Source organism: Zingiber officinale, chromosome 6B (genome assembly GCF_018446385.1).
Source record: "Zingiber officinale cultivar Zhangliang chromosome 6B, Zo_v1.1, whole genome shotgun sequence".
Classification (NCBI taxonomy): Eukaryota; Viridiplantae; Streptophyta; class Magnoliopsida; order Zingiberales; family Zingiberaceae; genus Zingiber; species Zingiber officinale.
Genome location: NC_055996.1, coordinates 468,264 through 487,154, shown reverse-complemented (window position 1 = coordinate 487,154; position 18,891 = coordinate 468,264). Strand labels below are relative to the sequence as shown.

Here is an 18,891-nt window from a genome sequence, read left to right as displayed (position 1 = left end):
ATCTCCTCAGTCCGCCCTCGCCGCTCCCTCCCGACTACAGTTCTTGATGTTGTCCTGATCAGCCGTCTCTCCTCCCGTCGCAGTCTCACCGAACCTGCTCAGCCCTCCCTCCTCTTGTTGCCGAGCGACTCAACATCTCCGCCGGACTTCCCTGTTTAGCCGTCCCTCCTCCCGTCGCGGAGCATCTCCTCGGTCCTTCCTGCTCACTGCTCAACCCTTCCTCCTTCCGTCGCTCTCTCCGTCGTTCCTCCCTGCTCAGCAGCCCTACATCCTCTCATCGCTCTCTCTGCGTTCCTCCCTCCTCACTGCTCAGCCCTCCCTTTTCCTGTCACTCTCACCATCGGCACATTCCTCCCGAACCCCCTCATACTCACGCCACAATAGCCAGCAACTGCCCTACAGTGTGGGTAAGTATGAAATTATGATACTTACTTATAACTTACTCAATATTTTGAAATTAGTAATCATTGATTTTTTGTATGACATATGAATTCTTTGTTGAACTGGAATATTTAACAGTGGCTAGATATCCTTAATCCCGATAATAAGTATCATCATGCTTGGTCATAAGTTGAGTTTCATATTTATCTTTCAGTTTTTGTCATTTATATTTTAAACAGTGTTATCACACCTTGCAATATTTTAAATAGTGTTTGTGCATCATCTGTGATCAGTATTTATCTGATATCAATGCAAGGAGATTTATCAAATATGAATGTTAATAATAGTTATTTAATATCATAATCTGAAATTGGTTCTTTTGTAGGAACAAAAACTGTTGTAGATTCCAAAAGAAAGGTAATCAAAAGAAAAATAATAAAATCAAGAAGTGAAGTATGAGATCATTTCTTGAGAATGTTTTTAGTTATTTTTTTAGACAAATAGTTTGAGTGACCTTTTAGTGGAATGTTAAATTTAAAAACTTAGTAGAATATCATGCTAATTAAGATTGAATGATTGAATGGTTCAATAACATCAAAATGAATTTAGCTCAAGTCTATTGGGCAAAGCTGAGGTGTTGGATTGGCACCAAGGCTACGTGCATTTGATCTGGTCCATTAGATCAGGAATAAAAGCTAATAAGTAACAAATAAAAGCTTATAAAAAATAGACTGTAAACAAACACAATTCGGTGGCAAAGCGAGCTCTTTTTGGCAATTCGGTGGTTTTTTGAATTTTAATTCACATGTAAACAAACACAATACACAAAATCAAATTGGGGTCAAAACTATTCGATTAATTCGGTTAAAAAGTGAATTAACTGATTTTTAATCAGTTCAGTTTGTTCGAGTATTAATGAGGAATTCGGTCGGTCAATTCAGTTATTTTTTAAAAAATCGATTTATTCAGGTTCAATTTATTCATTTCGGTTTATTCGATTCGATTTAATTTTAATCGGATACTCACCCCTACAACCAAGGTAGGATTCAGGTCACCTATTTAAATACAGATTGAACCAAAATGATTTTATATCTAGCTTCGATTTGGTTAGAGTCCATTTAATCGGGTTTGACCTAAACCTGTCTTTACCTTTAGCCGTGACCCATCGCAACATCACTGCCGCCTCTCGCTCCAGCGCTGGCCAGGGATGTGACCTAAATCTGCCGTCGCCCATCGCAGCAGCGCTGCCGCTTCTCTCTCCAGCGCCGGCCGGGGACACTAGCAACACTCTACCAATAGCGCCGACCCTCCCCTTTGTCTTTTGTAACGTGAGTAGAGGAGTTTCTCCTCCCCTCTACGAGCAGGAACCCTACGTCTTGTGTTTTGGCTATTTGTTTTGTGTTACCGCTATTATTATTCTTCATTCTTGTGGCTACCAAGTGCGCGAGGATCATTGTATAGACGTGAAGGAATTTTTTCTTCCTCCCGCAATGACTTGTTAGCGTGCATTTGGTGAATCGCAAAGCGTGTTGGTAGGTTGAGTTCTGGTGTTTGGATTTTGGTTATGGGTAGTAGATTTGTGTTTAGAATTATGTTTGGTATGCTGATTCTTGCATAGAATTTACCTTATGTTGATTGTATATGCTATGATTTGTTTGTGATATTCGTATGCAGCTCAATAGGATAATATAATTATTCTTGGTGCATAGCTCGTAGTAATTCTATGTTGCATTTGGTGTTGATTCACATTAAGAATGACAGATGGATAGTTTCCTTACCTTGAGTTAGGGTATAGTAAACATAAGACATAATATAATGTAACATTTGGATAATGAGTTACTCACCGAGGACAGAGGAAATAAATTAAAATAAACCGAGGAAAATCCAAAATGTCTCAGAACCATCTGAAGCAAGTCGTCAGCTGAATATCATTTAGTTTGGCCTTACAGTAGGTATATTGAGATTTATGATGTCATTATTTTCATTGTTTCCTGGCTATTTCAGAAGGAACGTGAAAGTCTTTTAGTAGAGCAGTGCATTTTTAAATTGCTTTGGTTAATTTGTTTTTGAATATCATTTAGTTCAACATTGTCATAAATCGACAGCCTAATTTGTTAAAACTCATTTGGCTTTGCTTTGCTCCAGTTGCCCCTCACATTAACAAGGAGGCAACAATGACCACTATGCTGCGAGAACTACGACTGTCGTTGAACCAAACTCAAAGGGTTCGTCTTCAGTCTGTGCTCCAATCCTTACAGGAGATGTCTTCTCTTGCCTCTACCATCACTGTCGTTGCCGACACAATACCTGTCAATCATGAAGATAGCATCCTCAAGTAAGTGGAATATATATCCCTCTTCTCACTCTACTTTCTGTTCCCTATAAATCATTTTTTTTTCTCTTGTTTGTAGTGTCAGATTATTTGAATTCCCCCTTATTTTCACTTATTGCTGCTAAATTATTATGATGATCAGAGGTCATGGTACATCAGATCTCAATGGCGAAGTGGTGGCTACACTTTGTGGTGTTGTGGAGCGAATAAACAAACTGGTCTATGTCCGTGCCCAAAGGGCCAGGTACACTTCCTCTTACCAATTTTGCAGTTACTTCTCTCTTGACATCACAGCTTATGATATTTTTTCAAGTAATTATTTACTTGGTAAAAGGTTAAGACTTGGCATGAGTTATTCTTAGCTTATAAGTATATAAGTTCAATCTCCATATTTTGTAACAGTATCATCATTATAGTCGAATTGAGAAGTGCCTCATATAAGTAATTTCTATGTTTTGTTGATGTATTACTTTTCAACTGAATTGGCTTTAATTACCACTATGTCTGTTAAGACAATCCTTCAAGAGCCCTAAATGCTGAGGGAAGCTGTCCTCCTTCAATGTGATATTTTTTGACTTTTTATCAGCATAATTTGACATATTTAATAAAAAGAAATGTTTTCGCAGGTACAAACCGGAGGTTGGAGATATTATTGTTGGCCGGGTCATTGAGGTTTGATCACTATGATAAGTTTATCTATATTTGTTCCCTTTTCTACTTGAACATACCATATATTTTCTATATCTTTTTAGTTTGATGAACAGATATGCTTAATTAAATGTGAAAAGCATGAAAGATGTTTATCAGTTTGAAATTTTTTACTATATACCATCATACTAGACAATTAAGCTGTAAATCTTTTGCGATCGACCATGGCAGTTCGTTCTTCTTTGTTGACTGCTTTCCATGTGTTGCAGATTGCTCCAAAACGATGGAGGTTAGAGATAAATTTTAGTCAAGATGCTGTGTTGATGCTCTCATCAATGAATCTTCCAGATGGTATTCAGGTTAAAACAATTTCTTGTTTCCTGTTCAAAAGGCCATAGCTTCAAATTTAAGCAGCTTTGATACTCTGTCATTGAACATAGTTATCGAGCTAATAATTTTAGAGTAGCTTCAAATATATTTGGATGCACATTGGAAGAACAGTTTAGTACTCTACTAGATGGTTTATTGCTAAAGGTTCATTTCATACCATCGGTAGTACGCCAAGTTAGCAATATAAGTCTGGAAATCCCTATTACATTAATGGTTCATCATAGTAAAACCATAATCTTCCTTAATCGGCAATGTTATATTTAGGTCTTAGGACAATTAGACATTAGGGATGCTTCTATGTTACCTGTTTGTTTGTTTTTTTTTCCGTAGAGATGCTTTATTTATATGATTCTAATTACTTTCATCATCATCAAGCTGTGTTAGTTCCTTAGGTGTCAGCTTTATTAACATAATTGCTATTGCTTAGTTTATTATTAACTACTGGATATCTTTTTCAGTAATTTTCAACATGTGTCTTCCTTACTTCTTGGACCTTAACACTTTATCCTTGCTATTTTTTATGATATGTTGATATTGGTCGAAGACATCAGTCAAAACATCCTATTAATTTTCTGACAGAAAATCAACACATACTGAAAGTATGATTATGTGTAGAAACGATATTTAAATTCTAGCTATCTTGCTAAAATAACTTTATGGTAGACACCAAGACTTCTTGGTAACTTACTAGTTACAAGATTATATTTTTATCCACTCTAGCAGATGGCTTATATAATGCAAAACTTCATAGAGATTATAATAGGTAGAGTGATGATTGATACTTCAGATCTACTACTCACAGAATTTGGTGATTCTTTTGTAAATTAACTTTGTTGAAGTTAGGATGCTCTATGCCTATTAGTCTTATCTGGATAAGTATGGGGGTTGATTATCTCTTGAAGGATACATAACTCAAATGACTAGTCATTTTGGTTGGAACGGGCTTCAACCAAATTCAACTGGCGACAACAACCATTTATGTTTTAAGAAGTCGTACATGTTAATTCAACTATTAGAGATGACTTCTTAGCTCGGAACAAAATATTTGTTGCATTATCTAATTAAAGGCTATTGGACAATCGCAATTCTTTGTAAACTCCATGGATAAAGCTAAAAACAACAATAGATAAACTAGCAGTGTATTGTATATCAATTACTTGGCATTTCAAGTGTTCAATTAAACCAATTATTTTTGGGCTGCAGTTTCATTTAATTTTCATATTCACTAATTTGTTTCCCTTAGTTAATTGTCTTTCCTGAAGCTTGTTTCTCAATTACATTTTTGCCTCTTAGTTTCTTGCTTGCTAATGAAAGCTTTGTTTAGTTGAGCTAATTCACCTTTCCTGTTGACAGCGGCGGAGAACTGCTGTAGATGAACTCAATATGCGCAGCATTTTTGAAGAAAATGATGTAATCTGCGTAAGTAGTATGCCTGTTTCTATTCTGGAATTGAGATAAATGATTTGAGCTGAATGGTAGAATGTACCTGAATGAGTTGTTGAATGCATATGCTGAATGATGGCTACCTAATTGTTATTTATTTTTAACTAAAGGCTGAAGTCCGTGGTTTTCAGCATGATGGGAGTCTGCATCTGCAAGCAAGAAGCCAGAAATATGGAAAGGTTAATCATATTTCTGTCATATTTTGTTGTCTTATATTTATTACTACATAAATAAATCTTTATAGCTTTATATGTGAATTTTCTTGACAATAAAATTACGGGAAAAAATAAAAATTTATGGACCTAAATTTACGCACCATTTGACTAGTTGGAACTGATCTTCTCCTCTTAAAGACAGATTTATTTACTTGATGGATAAAGATCCATATGGTATTTATTCTTCACATATTGTAGTGCAGCATTTTGTTATCATTTTCATGTCCTTCTTCGGCTTGCTCTTTACTAAAATCTGTAGGGTTTATGATAGATTTAACCTTTAACTTCTTCCAAAAAAAAAAGGGTGACGGTAATCATTGTAAAGTTCAATAATTCATTTTTGTTTTAAAAAACACAATCATGCTTCCAAAAATGGAAACAACCATGATAATGGAAACTTTGGGTCTTCATTTTGGAGGGTAGAGCTAGGAAGACAATCTGAGAGATGTCTTGATATGATATGTACTTTCTGAAGTAACATAACTTTTCTCAGTTATGTCCCTATCTTCTTGAATAAATTCAGTTCAATCGTTTTTCATTTGCTATTAAAATAGTTGAGTTGTGCCCATTTGCTCTGTATAACTTTAATGCTGGACATTGCAGCTTGAGAGAGGTATGCTACTTACAGTCCCAGCATACCTGGTGAAGCGCCGGAAACAGCATCTTCATCATCTACAACAATACGGCATTGACTTGATTCTTGGATGTAATGGATTCATCTGGGTGGGAGAACATGTAAATTCCCATGGTGAAAATGACAGCGCGGCAAACCGAGAGAACAGAGAAGATACTGTCAACAAAACTGGTGAACTGCAAGTGATCCAAGAAGTGCAAGAGCCAGAGCGAACAACGCCACTAGAAGTCAGGCAGCATATATGTCGGGTGGCTAATTCTGTGCGCTTGCTGTCTGCTTTGGGCTTCAACCTGACTGTTGAATTTATCATCGACACGGTCGAGGCCAGCATCTCATCTAACACCGACATAAAAGACATGCTTGCTGCTGAGTTTTATGTTCAAACTGCCGAAAGGGAGGTACAGCGCAGGGTATCTCTGAGCAGGAAGCACTAGTATTGGTTCTTTAGATGTCTCAACTTCAACTCTACCATCTGAGCAGGAAGCACTAGTTTTGGTCCCTCAAATGTCTCAGCTTCCACTGTACCGTCTGTTGTTTTGTGGACTGGATAATTTTTGAAGCTCTAAATGATTTTAAAGTGTAATACAGAGGATGATGGCCATATTAGCGATTCCTACAAGATTGATTAGATTTAATTAGTGTATTTTCATGCTCAGAAAATTTCCCTTCTATTGGCTTCGGATAAGCCTTTTACTAAAATAAAATTTTAAATTAATATTGGAAACACGATTGAAAATGATCTAATTTACTACTTTCAACTCGAATAGAAAATTATGTAGTCAAAATATAACACAGAACACCATACTACAAAGCTAAAGCCACCTTATGAAGTCCCGAAGTGTTATAGGATATTCAGATTGTCATCCAGATATTTATAATTTAAATCTCAATTATGATTTATTTGGAAGAATTTTTTCTCTAAATGAGGAACGTAATCAAAGGATGTTGAACTTCTAGACTGGTCATCGCGTGCATTTCTTGATTTATCCTGATAGTCGATGGAAAATTTTCATAAGACCAGACCGATCATTTCAGGAATAATCAATAAAACTACTGAGATTATCAATTTTTTTTCCACTTACATAAATCTCAAATAAAAATGCATTTCAGCCTACCATTTAAAAATAAGTGTTCATCCCCAGCGTCAAGTTTGCTTGTTTCTCTGATGTTATCTACGCCATCTTCCTGTAAAAGTTCAACATTAACCGCGTCATTGGCTTTTATATACTTAATTCTCAGTCACACATGATTTTATCATAATTATAATAAAAATTCAGTTAATTATGTATAAAAAAAATCCAAATATCTAAAAGGTAATAATTATTTTAAAAAACTAAAGATCTATTATATTGAAATTTATGCTGACATTAAGGAAATATGCGTGTGATCTTTCTTGGTCTTGATGGTTTTATGAAATTCCCAATTGTGTGATTCTCACTTTGTAATCAGAACCCAAGTAGATGTATTCCTTATACTTTCTAATGATAGTGTTGAGCTACAAAGAAGGGAAGAGAAAAACAAGCATCTTAACAGACTTCCTCCAGAAATCCACATGAGCAATCCATCTTTCTAAATCAGCAAAAACACAAGAATCTAATAAAGTTCCATATTCAAATACCAGAATTGCTAAGTAGAAAATTTGATGGTATAAGACCACATGTAAGTAGGAATTTACGTTACTAATTTATCATCATATGAAAAGAGAACTGATTCTCAAAGAAGGATATTTTATTTTAAGTTTTACATTGCATGCTAGGAATACATCCACTAATATGCATGCTAGGAAAGGACCAAGAAAACAATGGTTAAAGACTCAGTTGGTGGAACAGACTCCCTAAATTCATGAAACCTCATAGAGTGCACAGGTAGCTTCATTTCTTAACTTGCTTTAGAAAGGAACCAATTAGAAATTTCTAACTGCCTACAAATAGGAAAAACATCTATAGGAAGACAAGCTAGGGGATGCAATATGGGCATTAAGTTCGAATTGTCGAACATACATCAATACTGGATCAGAAGTCAAGAACAAAAAAGGATGTCATTACGATCCAAATAAATTTTCATACAGCATCTTAGAATAATAGAAATAACATGTTCATTTAGAGAGGAAATGTTACTCATGAGTTGGCTAACAAAAGAGAAAATGTCATATCACAGACAGATATATCAAGAGGAGTATCAAAGAGAATCCCCACATAATTGTGAAGGCCAAAACAAACTGCATCTTGGCATATAAAATATAAAGATAATAGCAATAAGACTGTCAAGACAAATCCCTGGATATTTCAGATAACATAAAGAACAGAGGAAAAGGTGCCTCCATAGCAAGGTTATTACATCTGCTTCTCTAAGTTTTTTTTTTTTTTTGCTTGTTTCCAACTCTATCATGAAAGCTCTTTGAAACTTGCATATTCCGAACTTAATTAAATGTTTCAACTAGAAAATGAAGGAAAATTCCACCAACTTTTCAGTGATCTATGAAAAAGCTATCCCAGCAAGATCACTCAAACTATTTCTAAGTTTGAAAATGCATCTAAACCAGAATTTCAGAACTAACTTTCTTTTGTTGGTACATATCACCTAAACAAAAATCTTAGAAAGAAAAGGGCAAGCATACTTTGATGAGCTTACCTTCTTGGCAAGAGAACAAGACTTGTCTGGCGAATTCAAAATCTCGTCCTAGAACAGACCGAGAAATTTAGGAAACCAATTCACTTAACCTATCTAGAAATAACATGGCAGCATCTACGCTGATAAAACGATTACAGGTGATTAAAAAACAGCAAAAATAGTTTACAATGTGAGCTGATCTTCCAGTCAAACGATAAGTTCAGATTAGATGGTAGTAAAATCAAACAGATCGCAGAAAGGCACAAGAAGAATCTGAACCTGGGCGTCCTTGTAGGCTGAGAAGGTGTTCTCAGCAGCGTCCTTGCGCTCAGGTCCAGTAGCCTCGGAGGAGACGATCCTCCAGGAATCATGTCGGACGCCGCTGACGTTCTTGTAAGCGACAGAGAGGAGGTTGCGATCCTACACCGTGAGCTCCTCCCCCTCCGCCGCCGCCGCACCGAAGACCTTCTCTATGTAATCCACCATCTCCTCGTATCTCTCCGCCTGTTCCGCCAACTTCTCCAGATAAAAACATTCTCCTCCCTCGCCGCCGCCATCACCTCACCAGTCACCGGAAAAAATGTTACCCTTTTTGCAGGGGTAAGAAAAAACCGGCAGCGGAAGAAGAAACGAGGAATCGATTGCTTTCAGATCTCAAAGCAACCCACTTGTTTACCAGTTCACTATTGGATGCATGGAGGATTGTGAAAGATATTCCACTAGAAATATTCTTGTTATTGGTTGACTCATATTCCCCAAAAAGTGGATCCCGCTATAATAGTTCCGAATAAATTAAATACATGCATTAAGATACGAAGGCTTCTTATTCAACAACGAAAGCACTTTTCCATTCTTTCATATACTAAAGGGTTTCACTTGGAAAAGAAAATGTTCTATACTAACGGATTCGGGTCCATAACCATGGGTTCCAATCACCAGTGAGGTAGAGCCCATGTTTTTTTATGAGATTATGAATATTATAACGAATTAGTTGCGAGTGCTCTTAAAACATCCCTAATGTATCCGTGTTATTACACTCATTATCTTATAAAAAAATATAAAATTTACTGTCACATACTCATTATAACAATATATGTCTTTCATCTATATTTTTTTAACGTTAATATTCATTATTCATGGATTCCACGTTCTATTTAAAATTATATCATATTAAATAAATATATTTTAAATTATTAAAATTATTATTATTATTAACAGTTAGCTTACACATTTTTTGTTTTTTTTATTTAATTCAAATTAAATAAAAAATAAATTGTTAATAAATAAAATAATACAAAATACAAATTCAAACCCTGGGAAAAAAGTAGATAAAAAAAATGAAATTATTACCATTTTTTAAAAAATAAATAATATTATTATTAAAAAAATATTTTTGTTATTTATTATTTACCCATTTTATTTAATTTTTAATTTTAAAATTTATATTTTTTAATAAATAAATTTTTTTAAAAAATACAACCCCTGGCTCACCCCATGCCGTATTTAACATGTTTAATACTATAAACATGTTATAGCGCCCTTTCACATTGACTTTTGGGAGTGTTATAACACCCCATTAACACTATGAGATGCTCGTGAATATTAATATTTATAATTTCATGTTAATATTACCAATTAAATATCTCATTATATTTATAATTTTATATTAACATTATCAATTAAATATTTGACTCATCTATTAAATACTCTACTATTAAATATTCAAAATCCTACAATTATTTCAAGAAAGAGAAATTATCGGGCATGTACCTAATTATTTCAAATTTCCTCCGTAATACTCTCGGCTAATGGGAGATATTTACGTATTGTATATGCACTTACCAAAAAAGAATAATTAATAAAGTCCATCAGAAAATTAGATTTGTAGACTAGTCATCACGGGCACTTTCTAGTTTATTGGACAAAATCATTTTAAAAATAATAAACTAGAATTATTAATTTTATCAAAAACAAAGAATTACGTTACCGGATGAGACTGATAGATATAGACTGTTTTCTGATTTAAAATTTCCATGGGATAATTTTTGAGGATTAAAAATTATGTCTAATAATAATAATAATAATAATAATTAGGTTTACATATTCTCTTTACCTTGGTGATTATTGGACAACACAAAGACCCACATTTCTAAAATTATATTTAGCCTCTAGGATTTTCAAATAATTAAATATATATAATTTTAAAAAAATTTAGAAACTAAATCTAGACTTACCGTATTGTGACAAAATTGAATTCTCAAAAATGGTAATTATTATTTTTGGAACTTAGAATTCCTTAACCTTTTAGTTTCTACTTTTATAATTTATATTTTTAAAATATAACAATTTTAACCATTTTTGTTTTACAAAACAATTTTAACTTAAAATGCTCCAACATACTTAAAATTTCTAACTATAGTAAAAACAACTCAAATATTAATTAATAGTAATTTTGATTAATTTTTTTAAAAAAAAATTATTGTACATTGGAGCAAGGTCAAAGCTATTATTCTAATTGGAGCAGTTAGCTATAACAACTTTAGACAAAAATATTTTTAAAATATGAAATATTCTTTTAATATATTTCTTCTCTTAAATTTTTGCCTAATTTTCGAACACCTCCGACTAATGTTCTCCTAATCTTCTTCCTAATACCAAAATTTACAATTTTATAATTCATTCAAAATTATAACACTTTTATTGATTAGGTAAACAACTAATACATGATTAATTTACTCATCAATTTATGGTAACTATAGGCAAAGATGGAAAGTATAAATAAAAGCTGATTTCTAAGCATATGTGTTTCTTTTTTGTTTAATTTCTGTTTTATATACCTTTTTTGATTCCGTTCTCCTTTTAAAAGGGATCTGTGAAGTTTTTCTGTTCATGCAGTAATAATGGCTCAAAGAGGAGCTCATGCTCTCCTTCTGTTGGCTCTCTGTGCTCTTCTGTATCAATCAGCAGGAGCTTCATCAGATGCATGGGATATAACTGAAGCAGAAGAGAGGGAGTTGGAGAGACAACTCAAAACCCTCAACAAGCCTTATGTCAAATCCTTCAAGGCAATTCACTCAATTTCACTTCCAAGTCAAATGATTTTCCATTGTTTTTTGTTTTTGTTTTCATTCGTTTGAAAAACAGGATGAGTATGGGATCACGTTCGACTGTGTTGATTTCTACAAGCAACCAGCTTTTGATCACCCTTTGCTCAAAAATCTCTCTCTTGAGGTGATCATCGATCTTATCACACATGCATGTTCAACTTGCGTCTCCTACGTGTTTCACCTTAGTCATATGTAATTTTATACAGTTCAAACCTACATCAACTCGAGATGGCATGGACAAGAAGCCATCATCAGCAGAAACCCTAAAGTCGCCTAAAAGATGTCCTGAAGGCACTGTTCTTATCAGAAGAACAAAAAGGGAAGATTTGATAAGAGCAAGGCGTTACGGACAACAAGTCCAAGCCATACGACCACAAGATACCAACACTGATGAACACGTAAATATTTAAGAATACATAATCTTGCAAGAAATAGTTAATCAACATCTATTTTGATTTTATGATCAATGTGCAGTCTGCTGGAGTGAGATTCACAAGTGAGGGTGGACCAATGTACTACGGTGCAGAGGCTTCCTTGGACGTTTTCCAACTCAAAGGCCTTTTGAACAACCAAGCGAGTGCCAGCCAAATCATTCTGACCAAAGGCGAAAAAGGGCCTAGAAACTCCTTGAATGCGGTCCATGTCGGGTACCATGTAAGTCTTAATGTTGTGAGCATTTGGGAGCATGTCCTTACTTTCGATCCCTAATTGCAGGTTGACTTCACCGTGGAGGGGGACAACTTGACTCACTTCTTCACATACTGGACTGTGAGTATACTATCGAAAATTCAATGAAGAATCGGGATCGCGATCATGACTGTATGTTTGTTTTTTGTGTGTGGTTAGTCGAATGGGTACCTAGGTACTGGTTGCTATAACATGCTCTGCTCCGGGTTTCTCCAAGCAAGTAGAGAATTGGCTCCAGGGCAGGTCTACACAGGAAATAGCTTGACACTCAAGATTTATAAGGTAACTCAAGATTGAGATGGCTCTTTCCTTTTGTTTCCGGAGAGACTGAGACTGATTTTATATGTTGATGTTTTAGGATCGTCTTGGCAACTGGAACCTGGACAGGGATAGTGAAAGGATCGGGTTTTGGCCGAAGGCGATCTTCAGCAACATGGGGGATGCTTCTATGGTGGAAATGGGTGGAAATGTTCGCTCGCCCATGGGCTTGGCGAGTCCGGCTATGGGCAGTGGAAAAGCGGTTAAAGCAGTTATGAGGGACATCAACATGGTGGATGGACAAGGCAATCTGTATCGAGCAGACTCGAGCAAATTGAAGCTGATAAATGATCTTGGCCCGCCCTACTACATTGCTAATTATGACTCGTTTAACTTGTATTATGGTGGCCCTGGAGGATGGAAGAAAGCTTGAATCATGCAGTAGTGGGGTGATATATATTCAGCTCAAATACAGGAATGCTTAGAAAGAAAAAATTGTCCTCGGAATGAATCCATAAACTATCACTTTTTATGTTCTAGACGATCAACTTGGCTATTATGTTTCTAAACAAGACAGGAAAATAATGCATTACCCCAAAGAAAATCATCTGGCTACCAATTTAGTTAACAGTATGCAATAACTAGACCAGAATACGCGAGATGTATAACATAAAGCTCGCAAAAACAGTCGGTCTTCAATGGCAAGAGTAAGATAGCATAGCAAATAGATGTAGAAGGAATCAAATGCTTGTAGTCCAATTTATGCAAGAATTGAGAGAGTTAACTATAATATGGACTAAACCTATCAAACATGAAGCTATTCTCTAACAATACCAAGAAACTGTTACCACTCAGAGTGAAGCAGGAGCATGTGCGTGCGCAGGCGAATCCAACCTATTCAATAAACAGGAAGACTAACACACATTTCACAATGATGAAAATGACTGATAATACTAGTAAAGCAACTGAGAAACTTGAAGATGCAAAGTTCTGGATTGAAGGTTGGACTATAGTTGATGAGGATCTTGAAGAGCACATGAGAAATATCTACAAAAGATGAAGTTAGTGGCAATCCTCAAATAACTAGATATGATCTTCTTTCTTTACTCCACTCAAACTGAAGATTCCACGTCATTCTAACATTTACAATGATGAAGTGATAAGAAGTTGAAAATTGAAATAGTTGGATTAAAAATTCGACATTTACTCTTGAGACAAGGAAAATATAGGAAGATAAACCAAGAAAAATATGATATTCCTCCAAATGATGAGGATATTAAAGAGGTCTGTGTGAAGAAGTTTTGCATTTATTCAAGAGAAGAGGATATTAGAAGAAGGCACAGCCTAATCTACCTTGTTGAAATTGAAACAAATGAAAATAAATGTAGAACCAATTATCTACTTCAAGGAGAGAAAATGTTAGAAGCGGATTGACTTGTTGTCCACTTTACTCCAAGGAAAAAGAGATGGTAGAAATGGCATGTAATAAGTAATCTCATTGAAATTACAACCAATGGAAACAAGTGTGTTAAAAACACTAGTGAAATTAAGGTTCTAATTGTCTACTATGAGAGCTAAGAAATGCCTAGAAAAGTGTAAAGAAATTAAATTGCGGATCATTTTACTTCGAGAGTAGAGTTTAATCTGTAACGAAGTTAGTTGTTTAATCCACCTTCCCCTCCTCGGTAACAAAGAGATGAAGGAATCATTGCCATAGAGATCAATGTAGGTTCCTTTGCGGTCAATCAACATGACCTTGAAAGAATCTTTCACTATAGTTGGGAACTCACTTTTCCATCCTGATCCTATCATTTTTTTCTCTGGTCAACATAGTTATACTGACAACCTCAATTTAAAATTTTAAATAGGTACTTAGAAAAATAACAACGGATTATGAAGGGAAAGTAAAAAAAAATCCTTGAAGTAGCAAACCATTTGACATACAGTGGAACAACATCAAGTGCTAATTTTAACAATGCCATGAAGAAGTGCCCATACTCAACCAATTTTCTCTCTGCCTAATGCTAATAAACTCTTCAAGTGATGAACCACTAAAGTTTATCTAATGTTCATATCCAAATTATCATAAGCCATTGGCTGTGGAGCTATGTTATGTCTGAATTTGGAACCGAAAGGAAAAGAAGTGATAAAGTACTCAATCAACACACTATGCTACTAACTTCGCACGTTTAGAGAAAGATGGAGCTGAAACATTATACATTATGCAGAAAACTGCAGGCGCCCGAGAACCAAATAAAAGTGATTGCCAAGTGCTGAGACTATACAAAAGCAATAATGTAGTGAAAGCTAAAGGATAGGAGATCTTCAGAGGTTACCAGGATAAAGGGTGATCAATACAAAGATGTGAATTCATGCTTAGGAAAAACATTACACACCTTCATGGTATGTGGCATAGCGGTATTAAAGCAGGGACTTTAGATGTTCACGTTCCATGTCATCAAAATCCTCCATCAAACCTTTAAAAAATTCAGGATCGAAACCCTCTCCAGCATTATCGGCAACTCCAGTTACTTTCATTTCTTCTTCATCCTCTTCCAATATCACTTCTTCTTTCTTCAGTTCATCCTTCACGCCCACCTCAACCACAGGCATGTGCCCATCGAACAAGGCGACATGGCCAAAAAGCTTATCCTTTCTCGAAAAAGTTGTACCACATGAGCACCGCCACCTGCTCTCTCCGCAATGCTTGAGGTGGTTCTTGAGGTCAGCCACCACCGAGAAACTCTTCTTGTTGCATCGGTAGCAAGAATACATCTTGGGGCAATGGCTTCTCTTGAAGTGATTTTTCACGCACGCCACCGATTTCAGAGGCCGAAACTTCTTGTGCGCACGGTTTCTGTTGCACCCAGAATGCGGGCAAGAGAACAGAATCCTCCTCCCTGTAGTAGCCTCACGGCCACTGGAAACACAAAATTCCGGGTCCGGCTTCGATAGAGCTTCTAGGGTCTTGTAGCGGTCCCCATGAGCCCTCATGTGCATTCGAAGGTTGGCGTCGCGCTTAAAACCTTTGCCGCATATCTCGCACAAATGGGCATGCTCCGCAAGTATCTCCGCCGTGTCAATCTCTACTATGTCGCAGTCCTCCCCATCCTCCGCTGCCTGATCAGAGGATGGCGGATCGGAACAGCCGACGGGCACGGACGACCGAGGATTACCTGATCTAGTGTGGGGAAAACGAGGCGTCGGCACAGGTTGAGAGGACCTATCGACCATATCAGCGTCACGGACGGTGGAGGAGGGATTGCACGGCTGGGAGGCGCCAGTTGAAAGGGAGGGATTGAGTACTTGGGAAGAAGCGACGAGAGCGGCACCGTTGACAATGATCTCCTGGACGGCAGAGGCAATCGTCGAGGAGACCATACGAATTTGATCATCGTCGATCGAATCTCGCCGATCGATGGAGTCGGAGAGGAAACGGCTGAGGGCGTTCATCTTCTGGCCAAGGGCCGACAGGTTGAGGAGGGGCAGCCGATCGGCGAGTCTATTCATCGTCTCTTCCCGGATTTTGCCTTCACGCTGACAAGGAAGATCGCTTGCTTTGTCGGAGTTCCGGCCATCGGAGTCGATCATCGCGTGCGAAGAAGCCCTAAAAGCAACTAAAGCAAAAACTGGTGAGACTTCTTGTTCTCAGAATCCACTTCAACCAAATCGCAGGTCAAACACTACCAACAAATTTCCCAAGTGCGTCCATTTTTTCTTTTATTTTATTTTCACTTTCCGCCCCAACCTTCTACCGAACCTATGAGATGTATTCAATTAATTTTATAGATGAAGTGGTTAGAGGCAAGTGGCTAAAAAGTGATCGGTGTTTTTCTAAGGGCATGTATACTTGTAAATCTTTTAAACTTGTCTGTTATATTAAAAGTTAAAAAATCCACTTCTTGTCAAAAAAAAATATCTTTTATAATCTCTCCAACAACTTTACCCAGTTAATTTACCTATTTTTATTTATATTTTTCACTTATCTTTATTTATAATTTAATTACTGTATATAATATTAATTAATATTTTAATTTAATTTTTAGAATTATATTGATATTTTAAATTTTTTTATACATTTAGTTATGTAAAAATAATATTGTGATAAAATAAATAAATATGATCTTGTCTAGAATTTGAGTCAAATGAAGGTTAGATGAGTTGTCGTTGGTGTTAACGGAGAAGCGACTATGATACCCCTATCGTACGTGCCCCATAGAACGGATCTCCACGTGGCGTTGACGGGCGGCGATAACTAAGCTGGCGGTACTTGACCGCGCACTCAGACAAGCACATGGAATTGTAGAGGTTAGAAATCAGGAAAAAAAAGTCTCCGGAGTAGGCCCTCCGACGCTCAAGTCATATATTTTTTCTTTAGAATAACAATGTACGAAGGAGAAGAAAAAGTAGAAGATAAGTGCGAATGTACAAGAGAGCGTACCTGCTAAAGGGAGAGAACCACCTTTTTTATATGACAATGCGTACCTCTGGAGCTTAACTGATGTCAGGGAATGCCGGGTGTTAGAACTTGTTTGGTGATGGAGGAAGCATGACACACTTTTGTGAGCTGGAAGAAGGTTCTAATTGTATATGACCGCAGACAGTGGCGGATCTAGGAACTCAAACATGGAGGGGCGATCTGAGCGGGGTCAATTTTTTAAAAATGATTAATAAATTATATGTAATTAAAACAATATATTTTTAAATTATCTAACATAACATATTATTTTACTAAACTTAATGTCAACCATTTAACAATAACACAATTAAATTATTTAGTATCATTCATCGACACAATTCTTAAAAAAAAACTAATTTAGCATAAATTATCAATATTCACAAATTACAATTAACTAACAACTAATAAAAAAAAATAATTACATATTCAGAGTTTATTAAAAAAACTAAATTACAAATAATCCAACAATCAAATATATAAAATCTAAATTTTTAATTATCCAACCATCAAATATACAAACAAATTAAATATTTAAACAATCAAAATTTTTAATTATTAATTGTGTAAGTCAATAATTATTAATAAATCATATATTATAATTAGTAAACGATCATAAAATAAAATAAACCCATTTACCTGAAGGCTGAACCTGCGGTGACGCGTGTGGCCGGCAGGGGAGCTTTGAGACCAGCAGCAGCTAGGAGGCGGCGACGACACAATAGCAGATTCTACCATGTTGGATGTGGTCTCTTTCGCCTACCACCATGTCCTGCCAAATTATAAGATTTCACATAATGAAAGAAACTCGAAATCCAATTCAGTGAGATCACTTGATTCTTCAAATCAAACTGTAAACTAGAAATAATCTTTTCTTCTGTTTTTTTTTTTGTTTTCTTTTTGAGCATGAATGGAGTAGAATAGTGACATTTACCGTGAGAAGAGCTTTGACGTTAGTCATGGTGAAGGGCGTATTCCCGTCACAGACTCACAGCCTTCCTTCTCCAGCCTCAACATGACCTCCAAGAAGTCTTTTCCTTCGCTTACGCCGCCGCCTTCCTTCTTTCTTTTCATCTCGATTATATCTTTGAAGATGCGCTCGAATCGGCACAGGAACACGCTCATGCGGCGCTGGATGACTGGATCCTTTGCAGATCCATCCACGCCACCGCCGGGAAGAAGTCCGACACGTTGGGCCTCCCCAATAGCTCAATGATCCCCGCCACCACCTCCCTGAACTCCTTCCCCACCGCGCTCCTCATCTTCTCGTCGACACCCTCCAACGTGGCGCTCCACAGCGTCCCCGTCACAGTGTTCTGGTTTTTTTTTCTCCGGCGGCTTTGAAGTGCGAACAGCTTTTTACTGCCCCTAATTTTTTTTTCTCGTTCCGCTAGCAAGGGGGGGCGACCGCAGACGCCGCCCCCCTGGTGGATCCGCCTCTGACCGCAGACTATTAGAATATTCCCTGACATACAATAGTTATTCTCTGACAGGCAGTTACGATTCTCTAACTTTGTTGTCGTGTAGCGTCTTCTGTCCCGTCCAGATATGACTAGGGCAACTTGGTATGATCGGGATGATTCCCTTACCTTGTTATCGTGTAGCGTCTTTTGTCTCGTCCGGGTATGACCAAGATAGTTCGGTATGATCAAGAGTTGACCTACTGAGGAGAATCAAGCATGGATATAATCGAGTTGTGAAAACCTGACCAAATAGAGCAGGTCAGGTCT

The 18,891-nt window shown here is 36.5% G+C and overlaps 3 protein-coding genes and 2 long non-coding RNA genes across 6 annotated transcripts; 2 read left to right on the top strand and 3 right to left on the bottom strand.

Annotated features, from left to right (window-relative positions):
- Positions 1 to 1,516: 1,516 nt before the first annotated feature.
- On the top strand, positions 1,517 to 6,644 carry LOC121991645 (exosome complex component RRP4 homolog). Of its 2 annotated transcripts, XM_042545632.1 has the most exons (9): positions 1,517 to 1,709; positions 1,822 to 1,913; positions 2,527 to 2,716; positions 2,856 to 2,957; positions 3,340 to 3,385; positions 3,631 to 3,720; positions 5,105 to 5,170; positions 5,305 to 5,373; positions 6,013 to 6,644. In XM_042545632.1, exons 3-9 carry the CDS (start codon positions 2,556 to 2,558, stop codon positions 6,475 to 6,477), a joined length of 999 nt encoding a protein of 332 aa, XP_042401566.1. In that variant the 5' UTR covers positions 1,517 to 1,709; positions 1,822 to 1,913; positions 2,527 to 2,555; the 3' UTR covers positions 6,478 to 6,644. The 2 variants fall into 2 exon arrangements, with proteins under 2 accessions (XP_042401566.1, XP_042401565.1); XM_042545631.1 differs by lacking the exon at positions 1,822 to 1,913 and having other exon boundaries at positions 1,518 to 1,709.
- Positions 6,521 to 9,321, bottom strand: LOC121991647. The gene is made up of 3 exons (XR_006114697.1): positions 8,933 to 9,321; positions 7,159 to 7,228; positions 6,521 to 6,656 (listed from the first exon to the last, which is right to left on the bottom strand). It is a non-coding gene; the product is annotated as an uncharacterized LOC121991647 (long non-coding RNA).
- A 2,925-nt stretch (positions 9,322 to 12,246) lies between these two features.
- On the top strand, positions 12,247 to 13,175 carry LOC121989858. The gene is made up of 4 exons (XM_042544168.1): positions 12,247 to 12,414; positions 12,475 to 12,528; positions 12,607 to 12,729; positions 12,806 to 13,175. Exons 1-4 carry the CDS (start codon positions 12,271 to 12,273, stop codon positions 13,136 to 13,138), a joined length of 654 nt encoding a protein of 217 aa, XP_042400102.1. The 5' UTR covers positions 12,247 to 12,270; the 3' UTR covers positions 13,139 to 13,175.
- Positions 13,176 to 13,453: 278 nt separating this feature from the next.
- LOC121991644 (protein SENSITIVE TO PROTON RHIZOTOXICITY 1-like) lies at positions 13,454 to 16,397 on the bottom strand. Its single transcript, XM_042545630.1, has 2 exons — positions 15,102 to 16,397; positions 13,454 to 13,599 (listed from the first exon to the last, which is right to left on the bottom strand). Exon 1 carries the CDS (start codon positions 16,294 to 16,296, stop codon positions 15,127 to 15,129), a length of 1,170 nt encoding a protein of 389 aa, XP_042401564.1. The 5' UTR covers positions 16,297 to 16,397; the 3' UTR covers positions 13,454 to 13,599; positions 15,102 to 15,126.
- A 395-nt stretch (positions 16,398 to 16,792) lies between these two features.
- On the bottom strand, positions 16,793 to 18,399 carry LOC121989857. Its single transcript, XR_006114344.1, has 3 exons — positions 18,096 to 18,399; positions 17,801 to 17,933; positions 16,793 to 17,344 (listed from the first exon to the last, which is right to left on the bottom strand). It is a non-coding gene; the product is annotated as an uncharacterized LOC121989857 (long non-coding RNA).
- Between the last annotated feature and the right edge of the window lie 492 nt (positions 18,400 to 18,891).

What these genes read in the sequence shown, in the direction of transcription:
- LOC121991645 (XM_042545632.1), top strand. Translation starts at nt 2,556, where the DNA reads ATGACCACTATGCTGCGAGAACTACGACTGTCGTTGAACCAAACTCAA. An exon ending in GTCCGTGCCCAAAGGGCCAG is followed by an intron (nt 2,958 to 3,339) that starts GTACACTTCCTC and finishes ATGTTTTCGCAG; the next exon opens with GTACAAACCGGAGGTTGGAG. An exon ending in ATCTTCCAGATGGTATTCAG is followed by an intron (nt 3,721 to 5,104) that starts GTTAAAACAATT and finishes TCCTGTTGACAG; the next exon opens with CGGCGGAGAACTGCTGTAGA.
- LOC121989858 (XM_042544168.1), top strand. Translation starts at nt 12,271, where the DNA reads ATGTACTACGGTGCAGAGGCTTCCTTGGACGTTTTCCAACTCAAAGGC. An exon ending in ACTTCTTCACATACTGGACT is followed by an intron (nt 12,529 to 12,606) that starts GTGAGTATACTA and finishes GTGTGTGGTTAG; the next exon opens with TCGAATGGGTACCTAGGTAC. An exon ending in TGACACTCAAGATTTATAAG is followed by an intron (nt 12,730 to 12,805) that starts GTAACTCAAGAT and finishes TTGATGTTTTAG; the next exon opens with GATCGTCTTGGCAACTGGAA.
- LOC121991644 (XM_042545630.1), bottom strand. Translation starts at nt 16,296, where the DNA reads ATGATCGACTCCGATGGCCGGAACTCCGACAAAGCAAGCGATCTTCCT.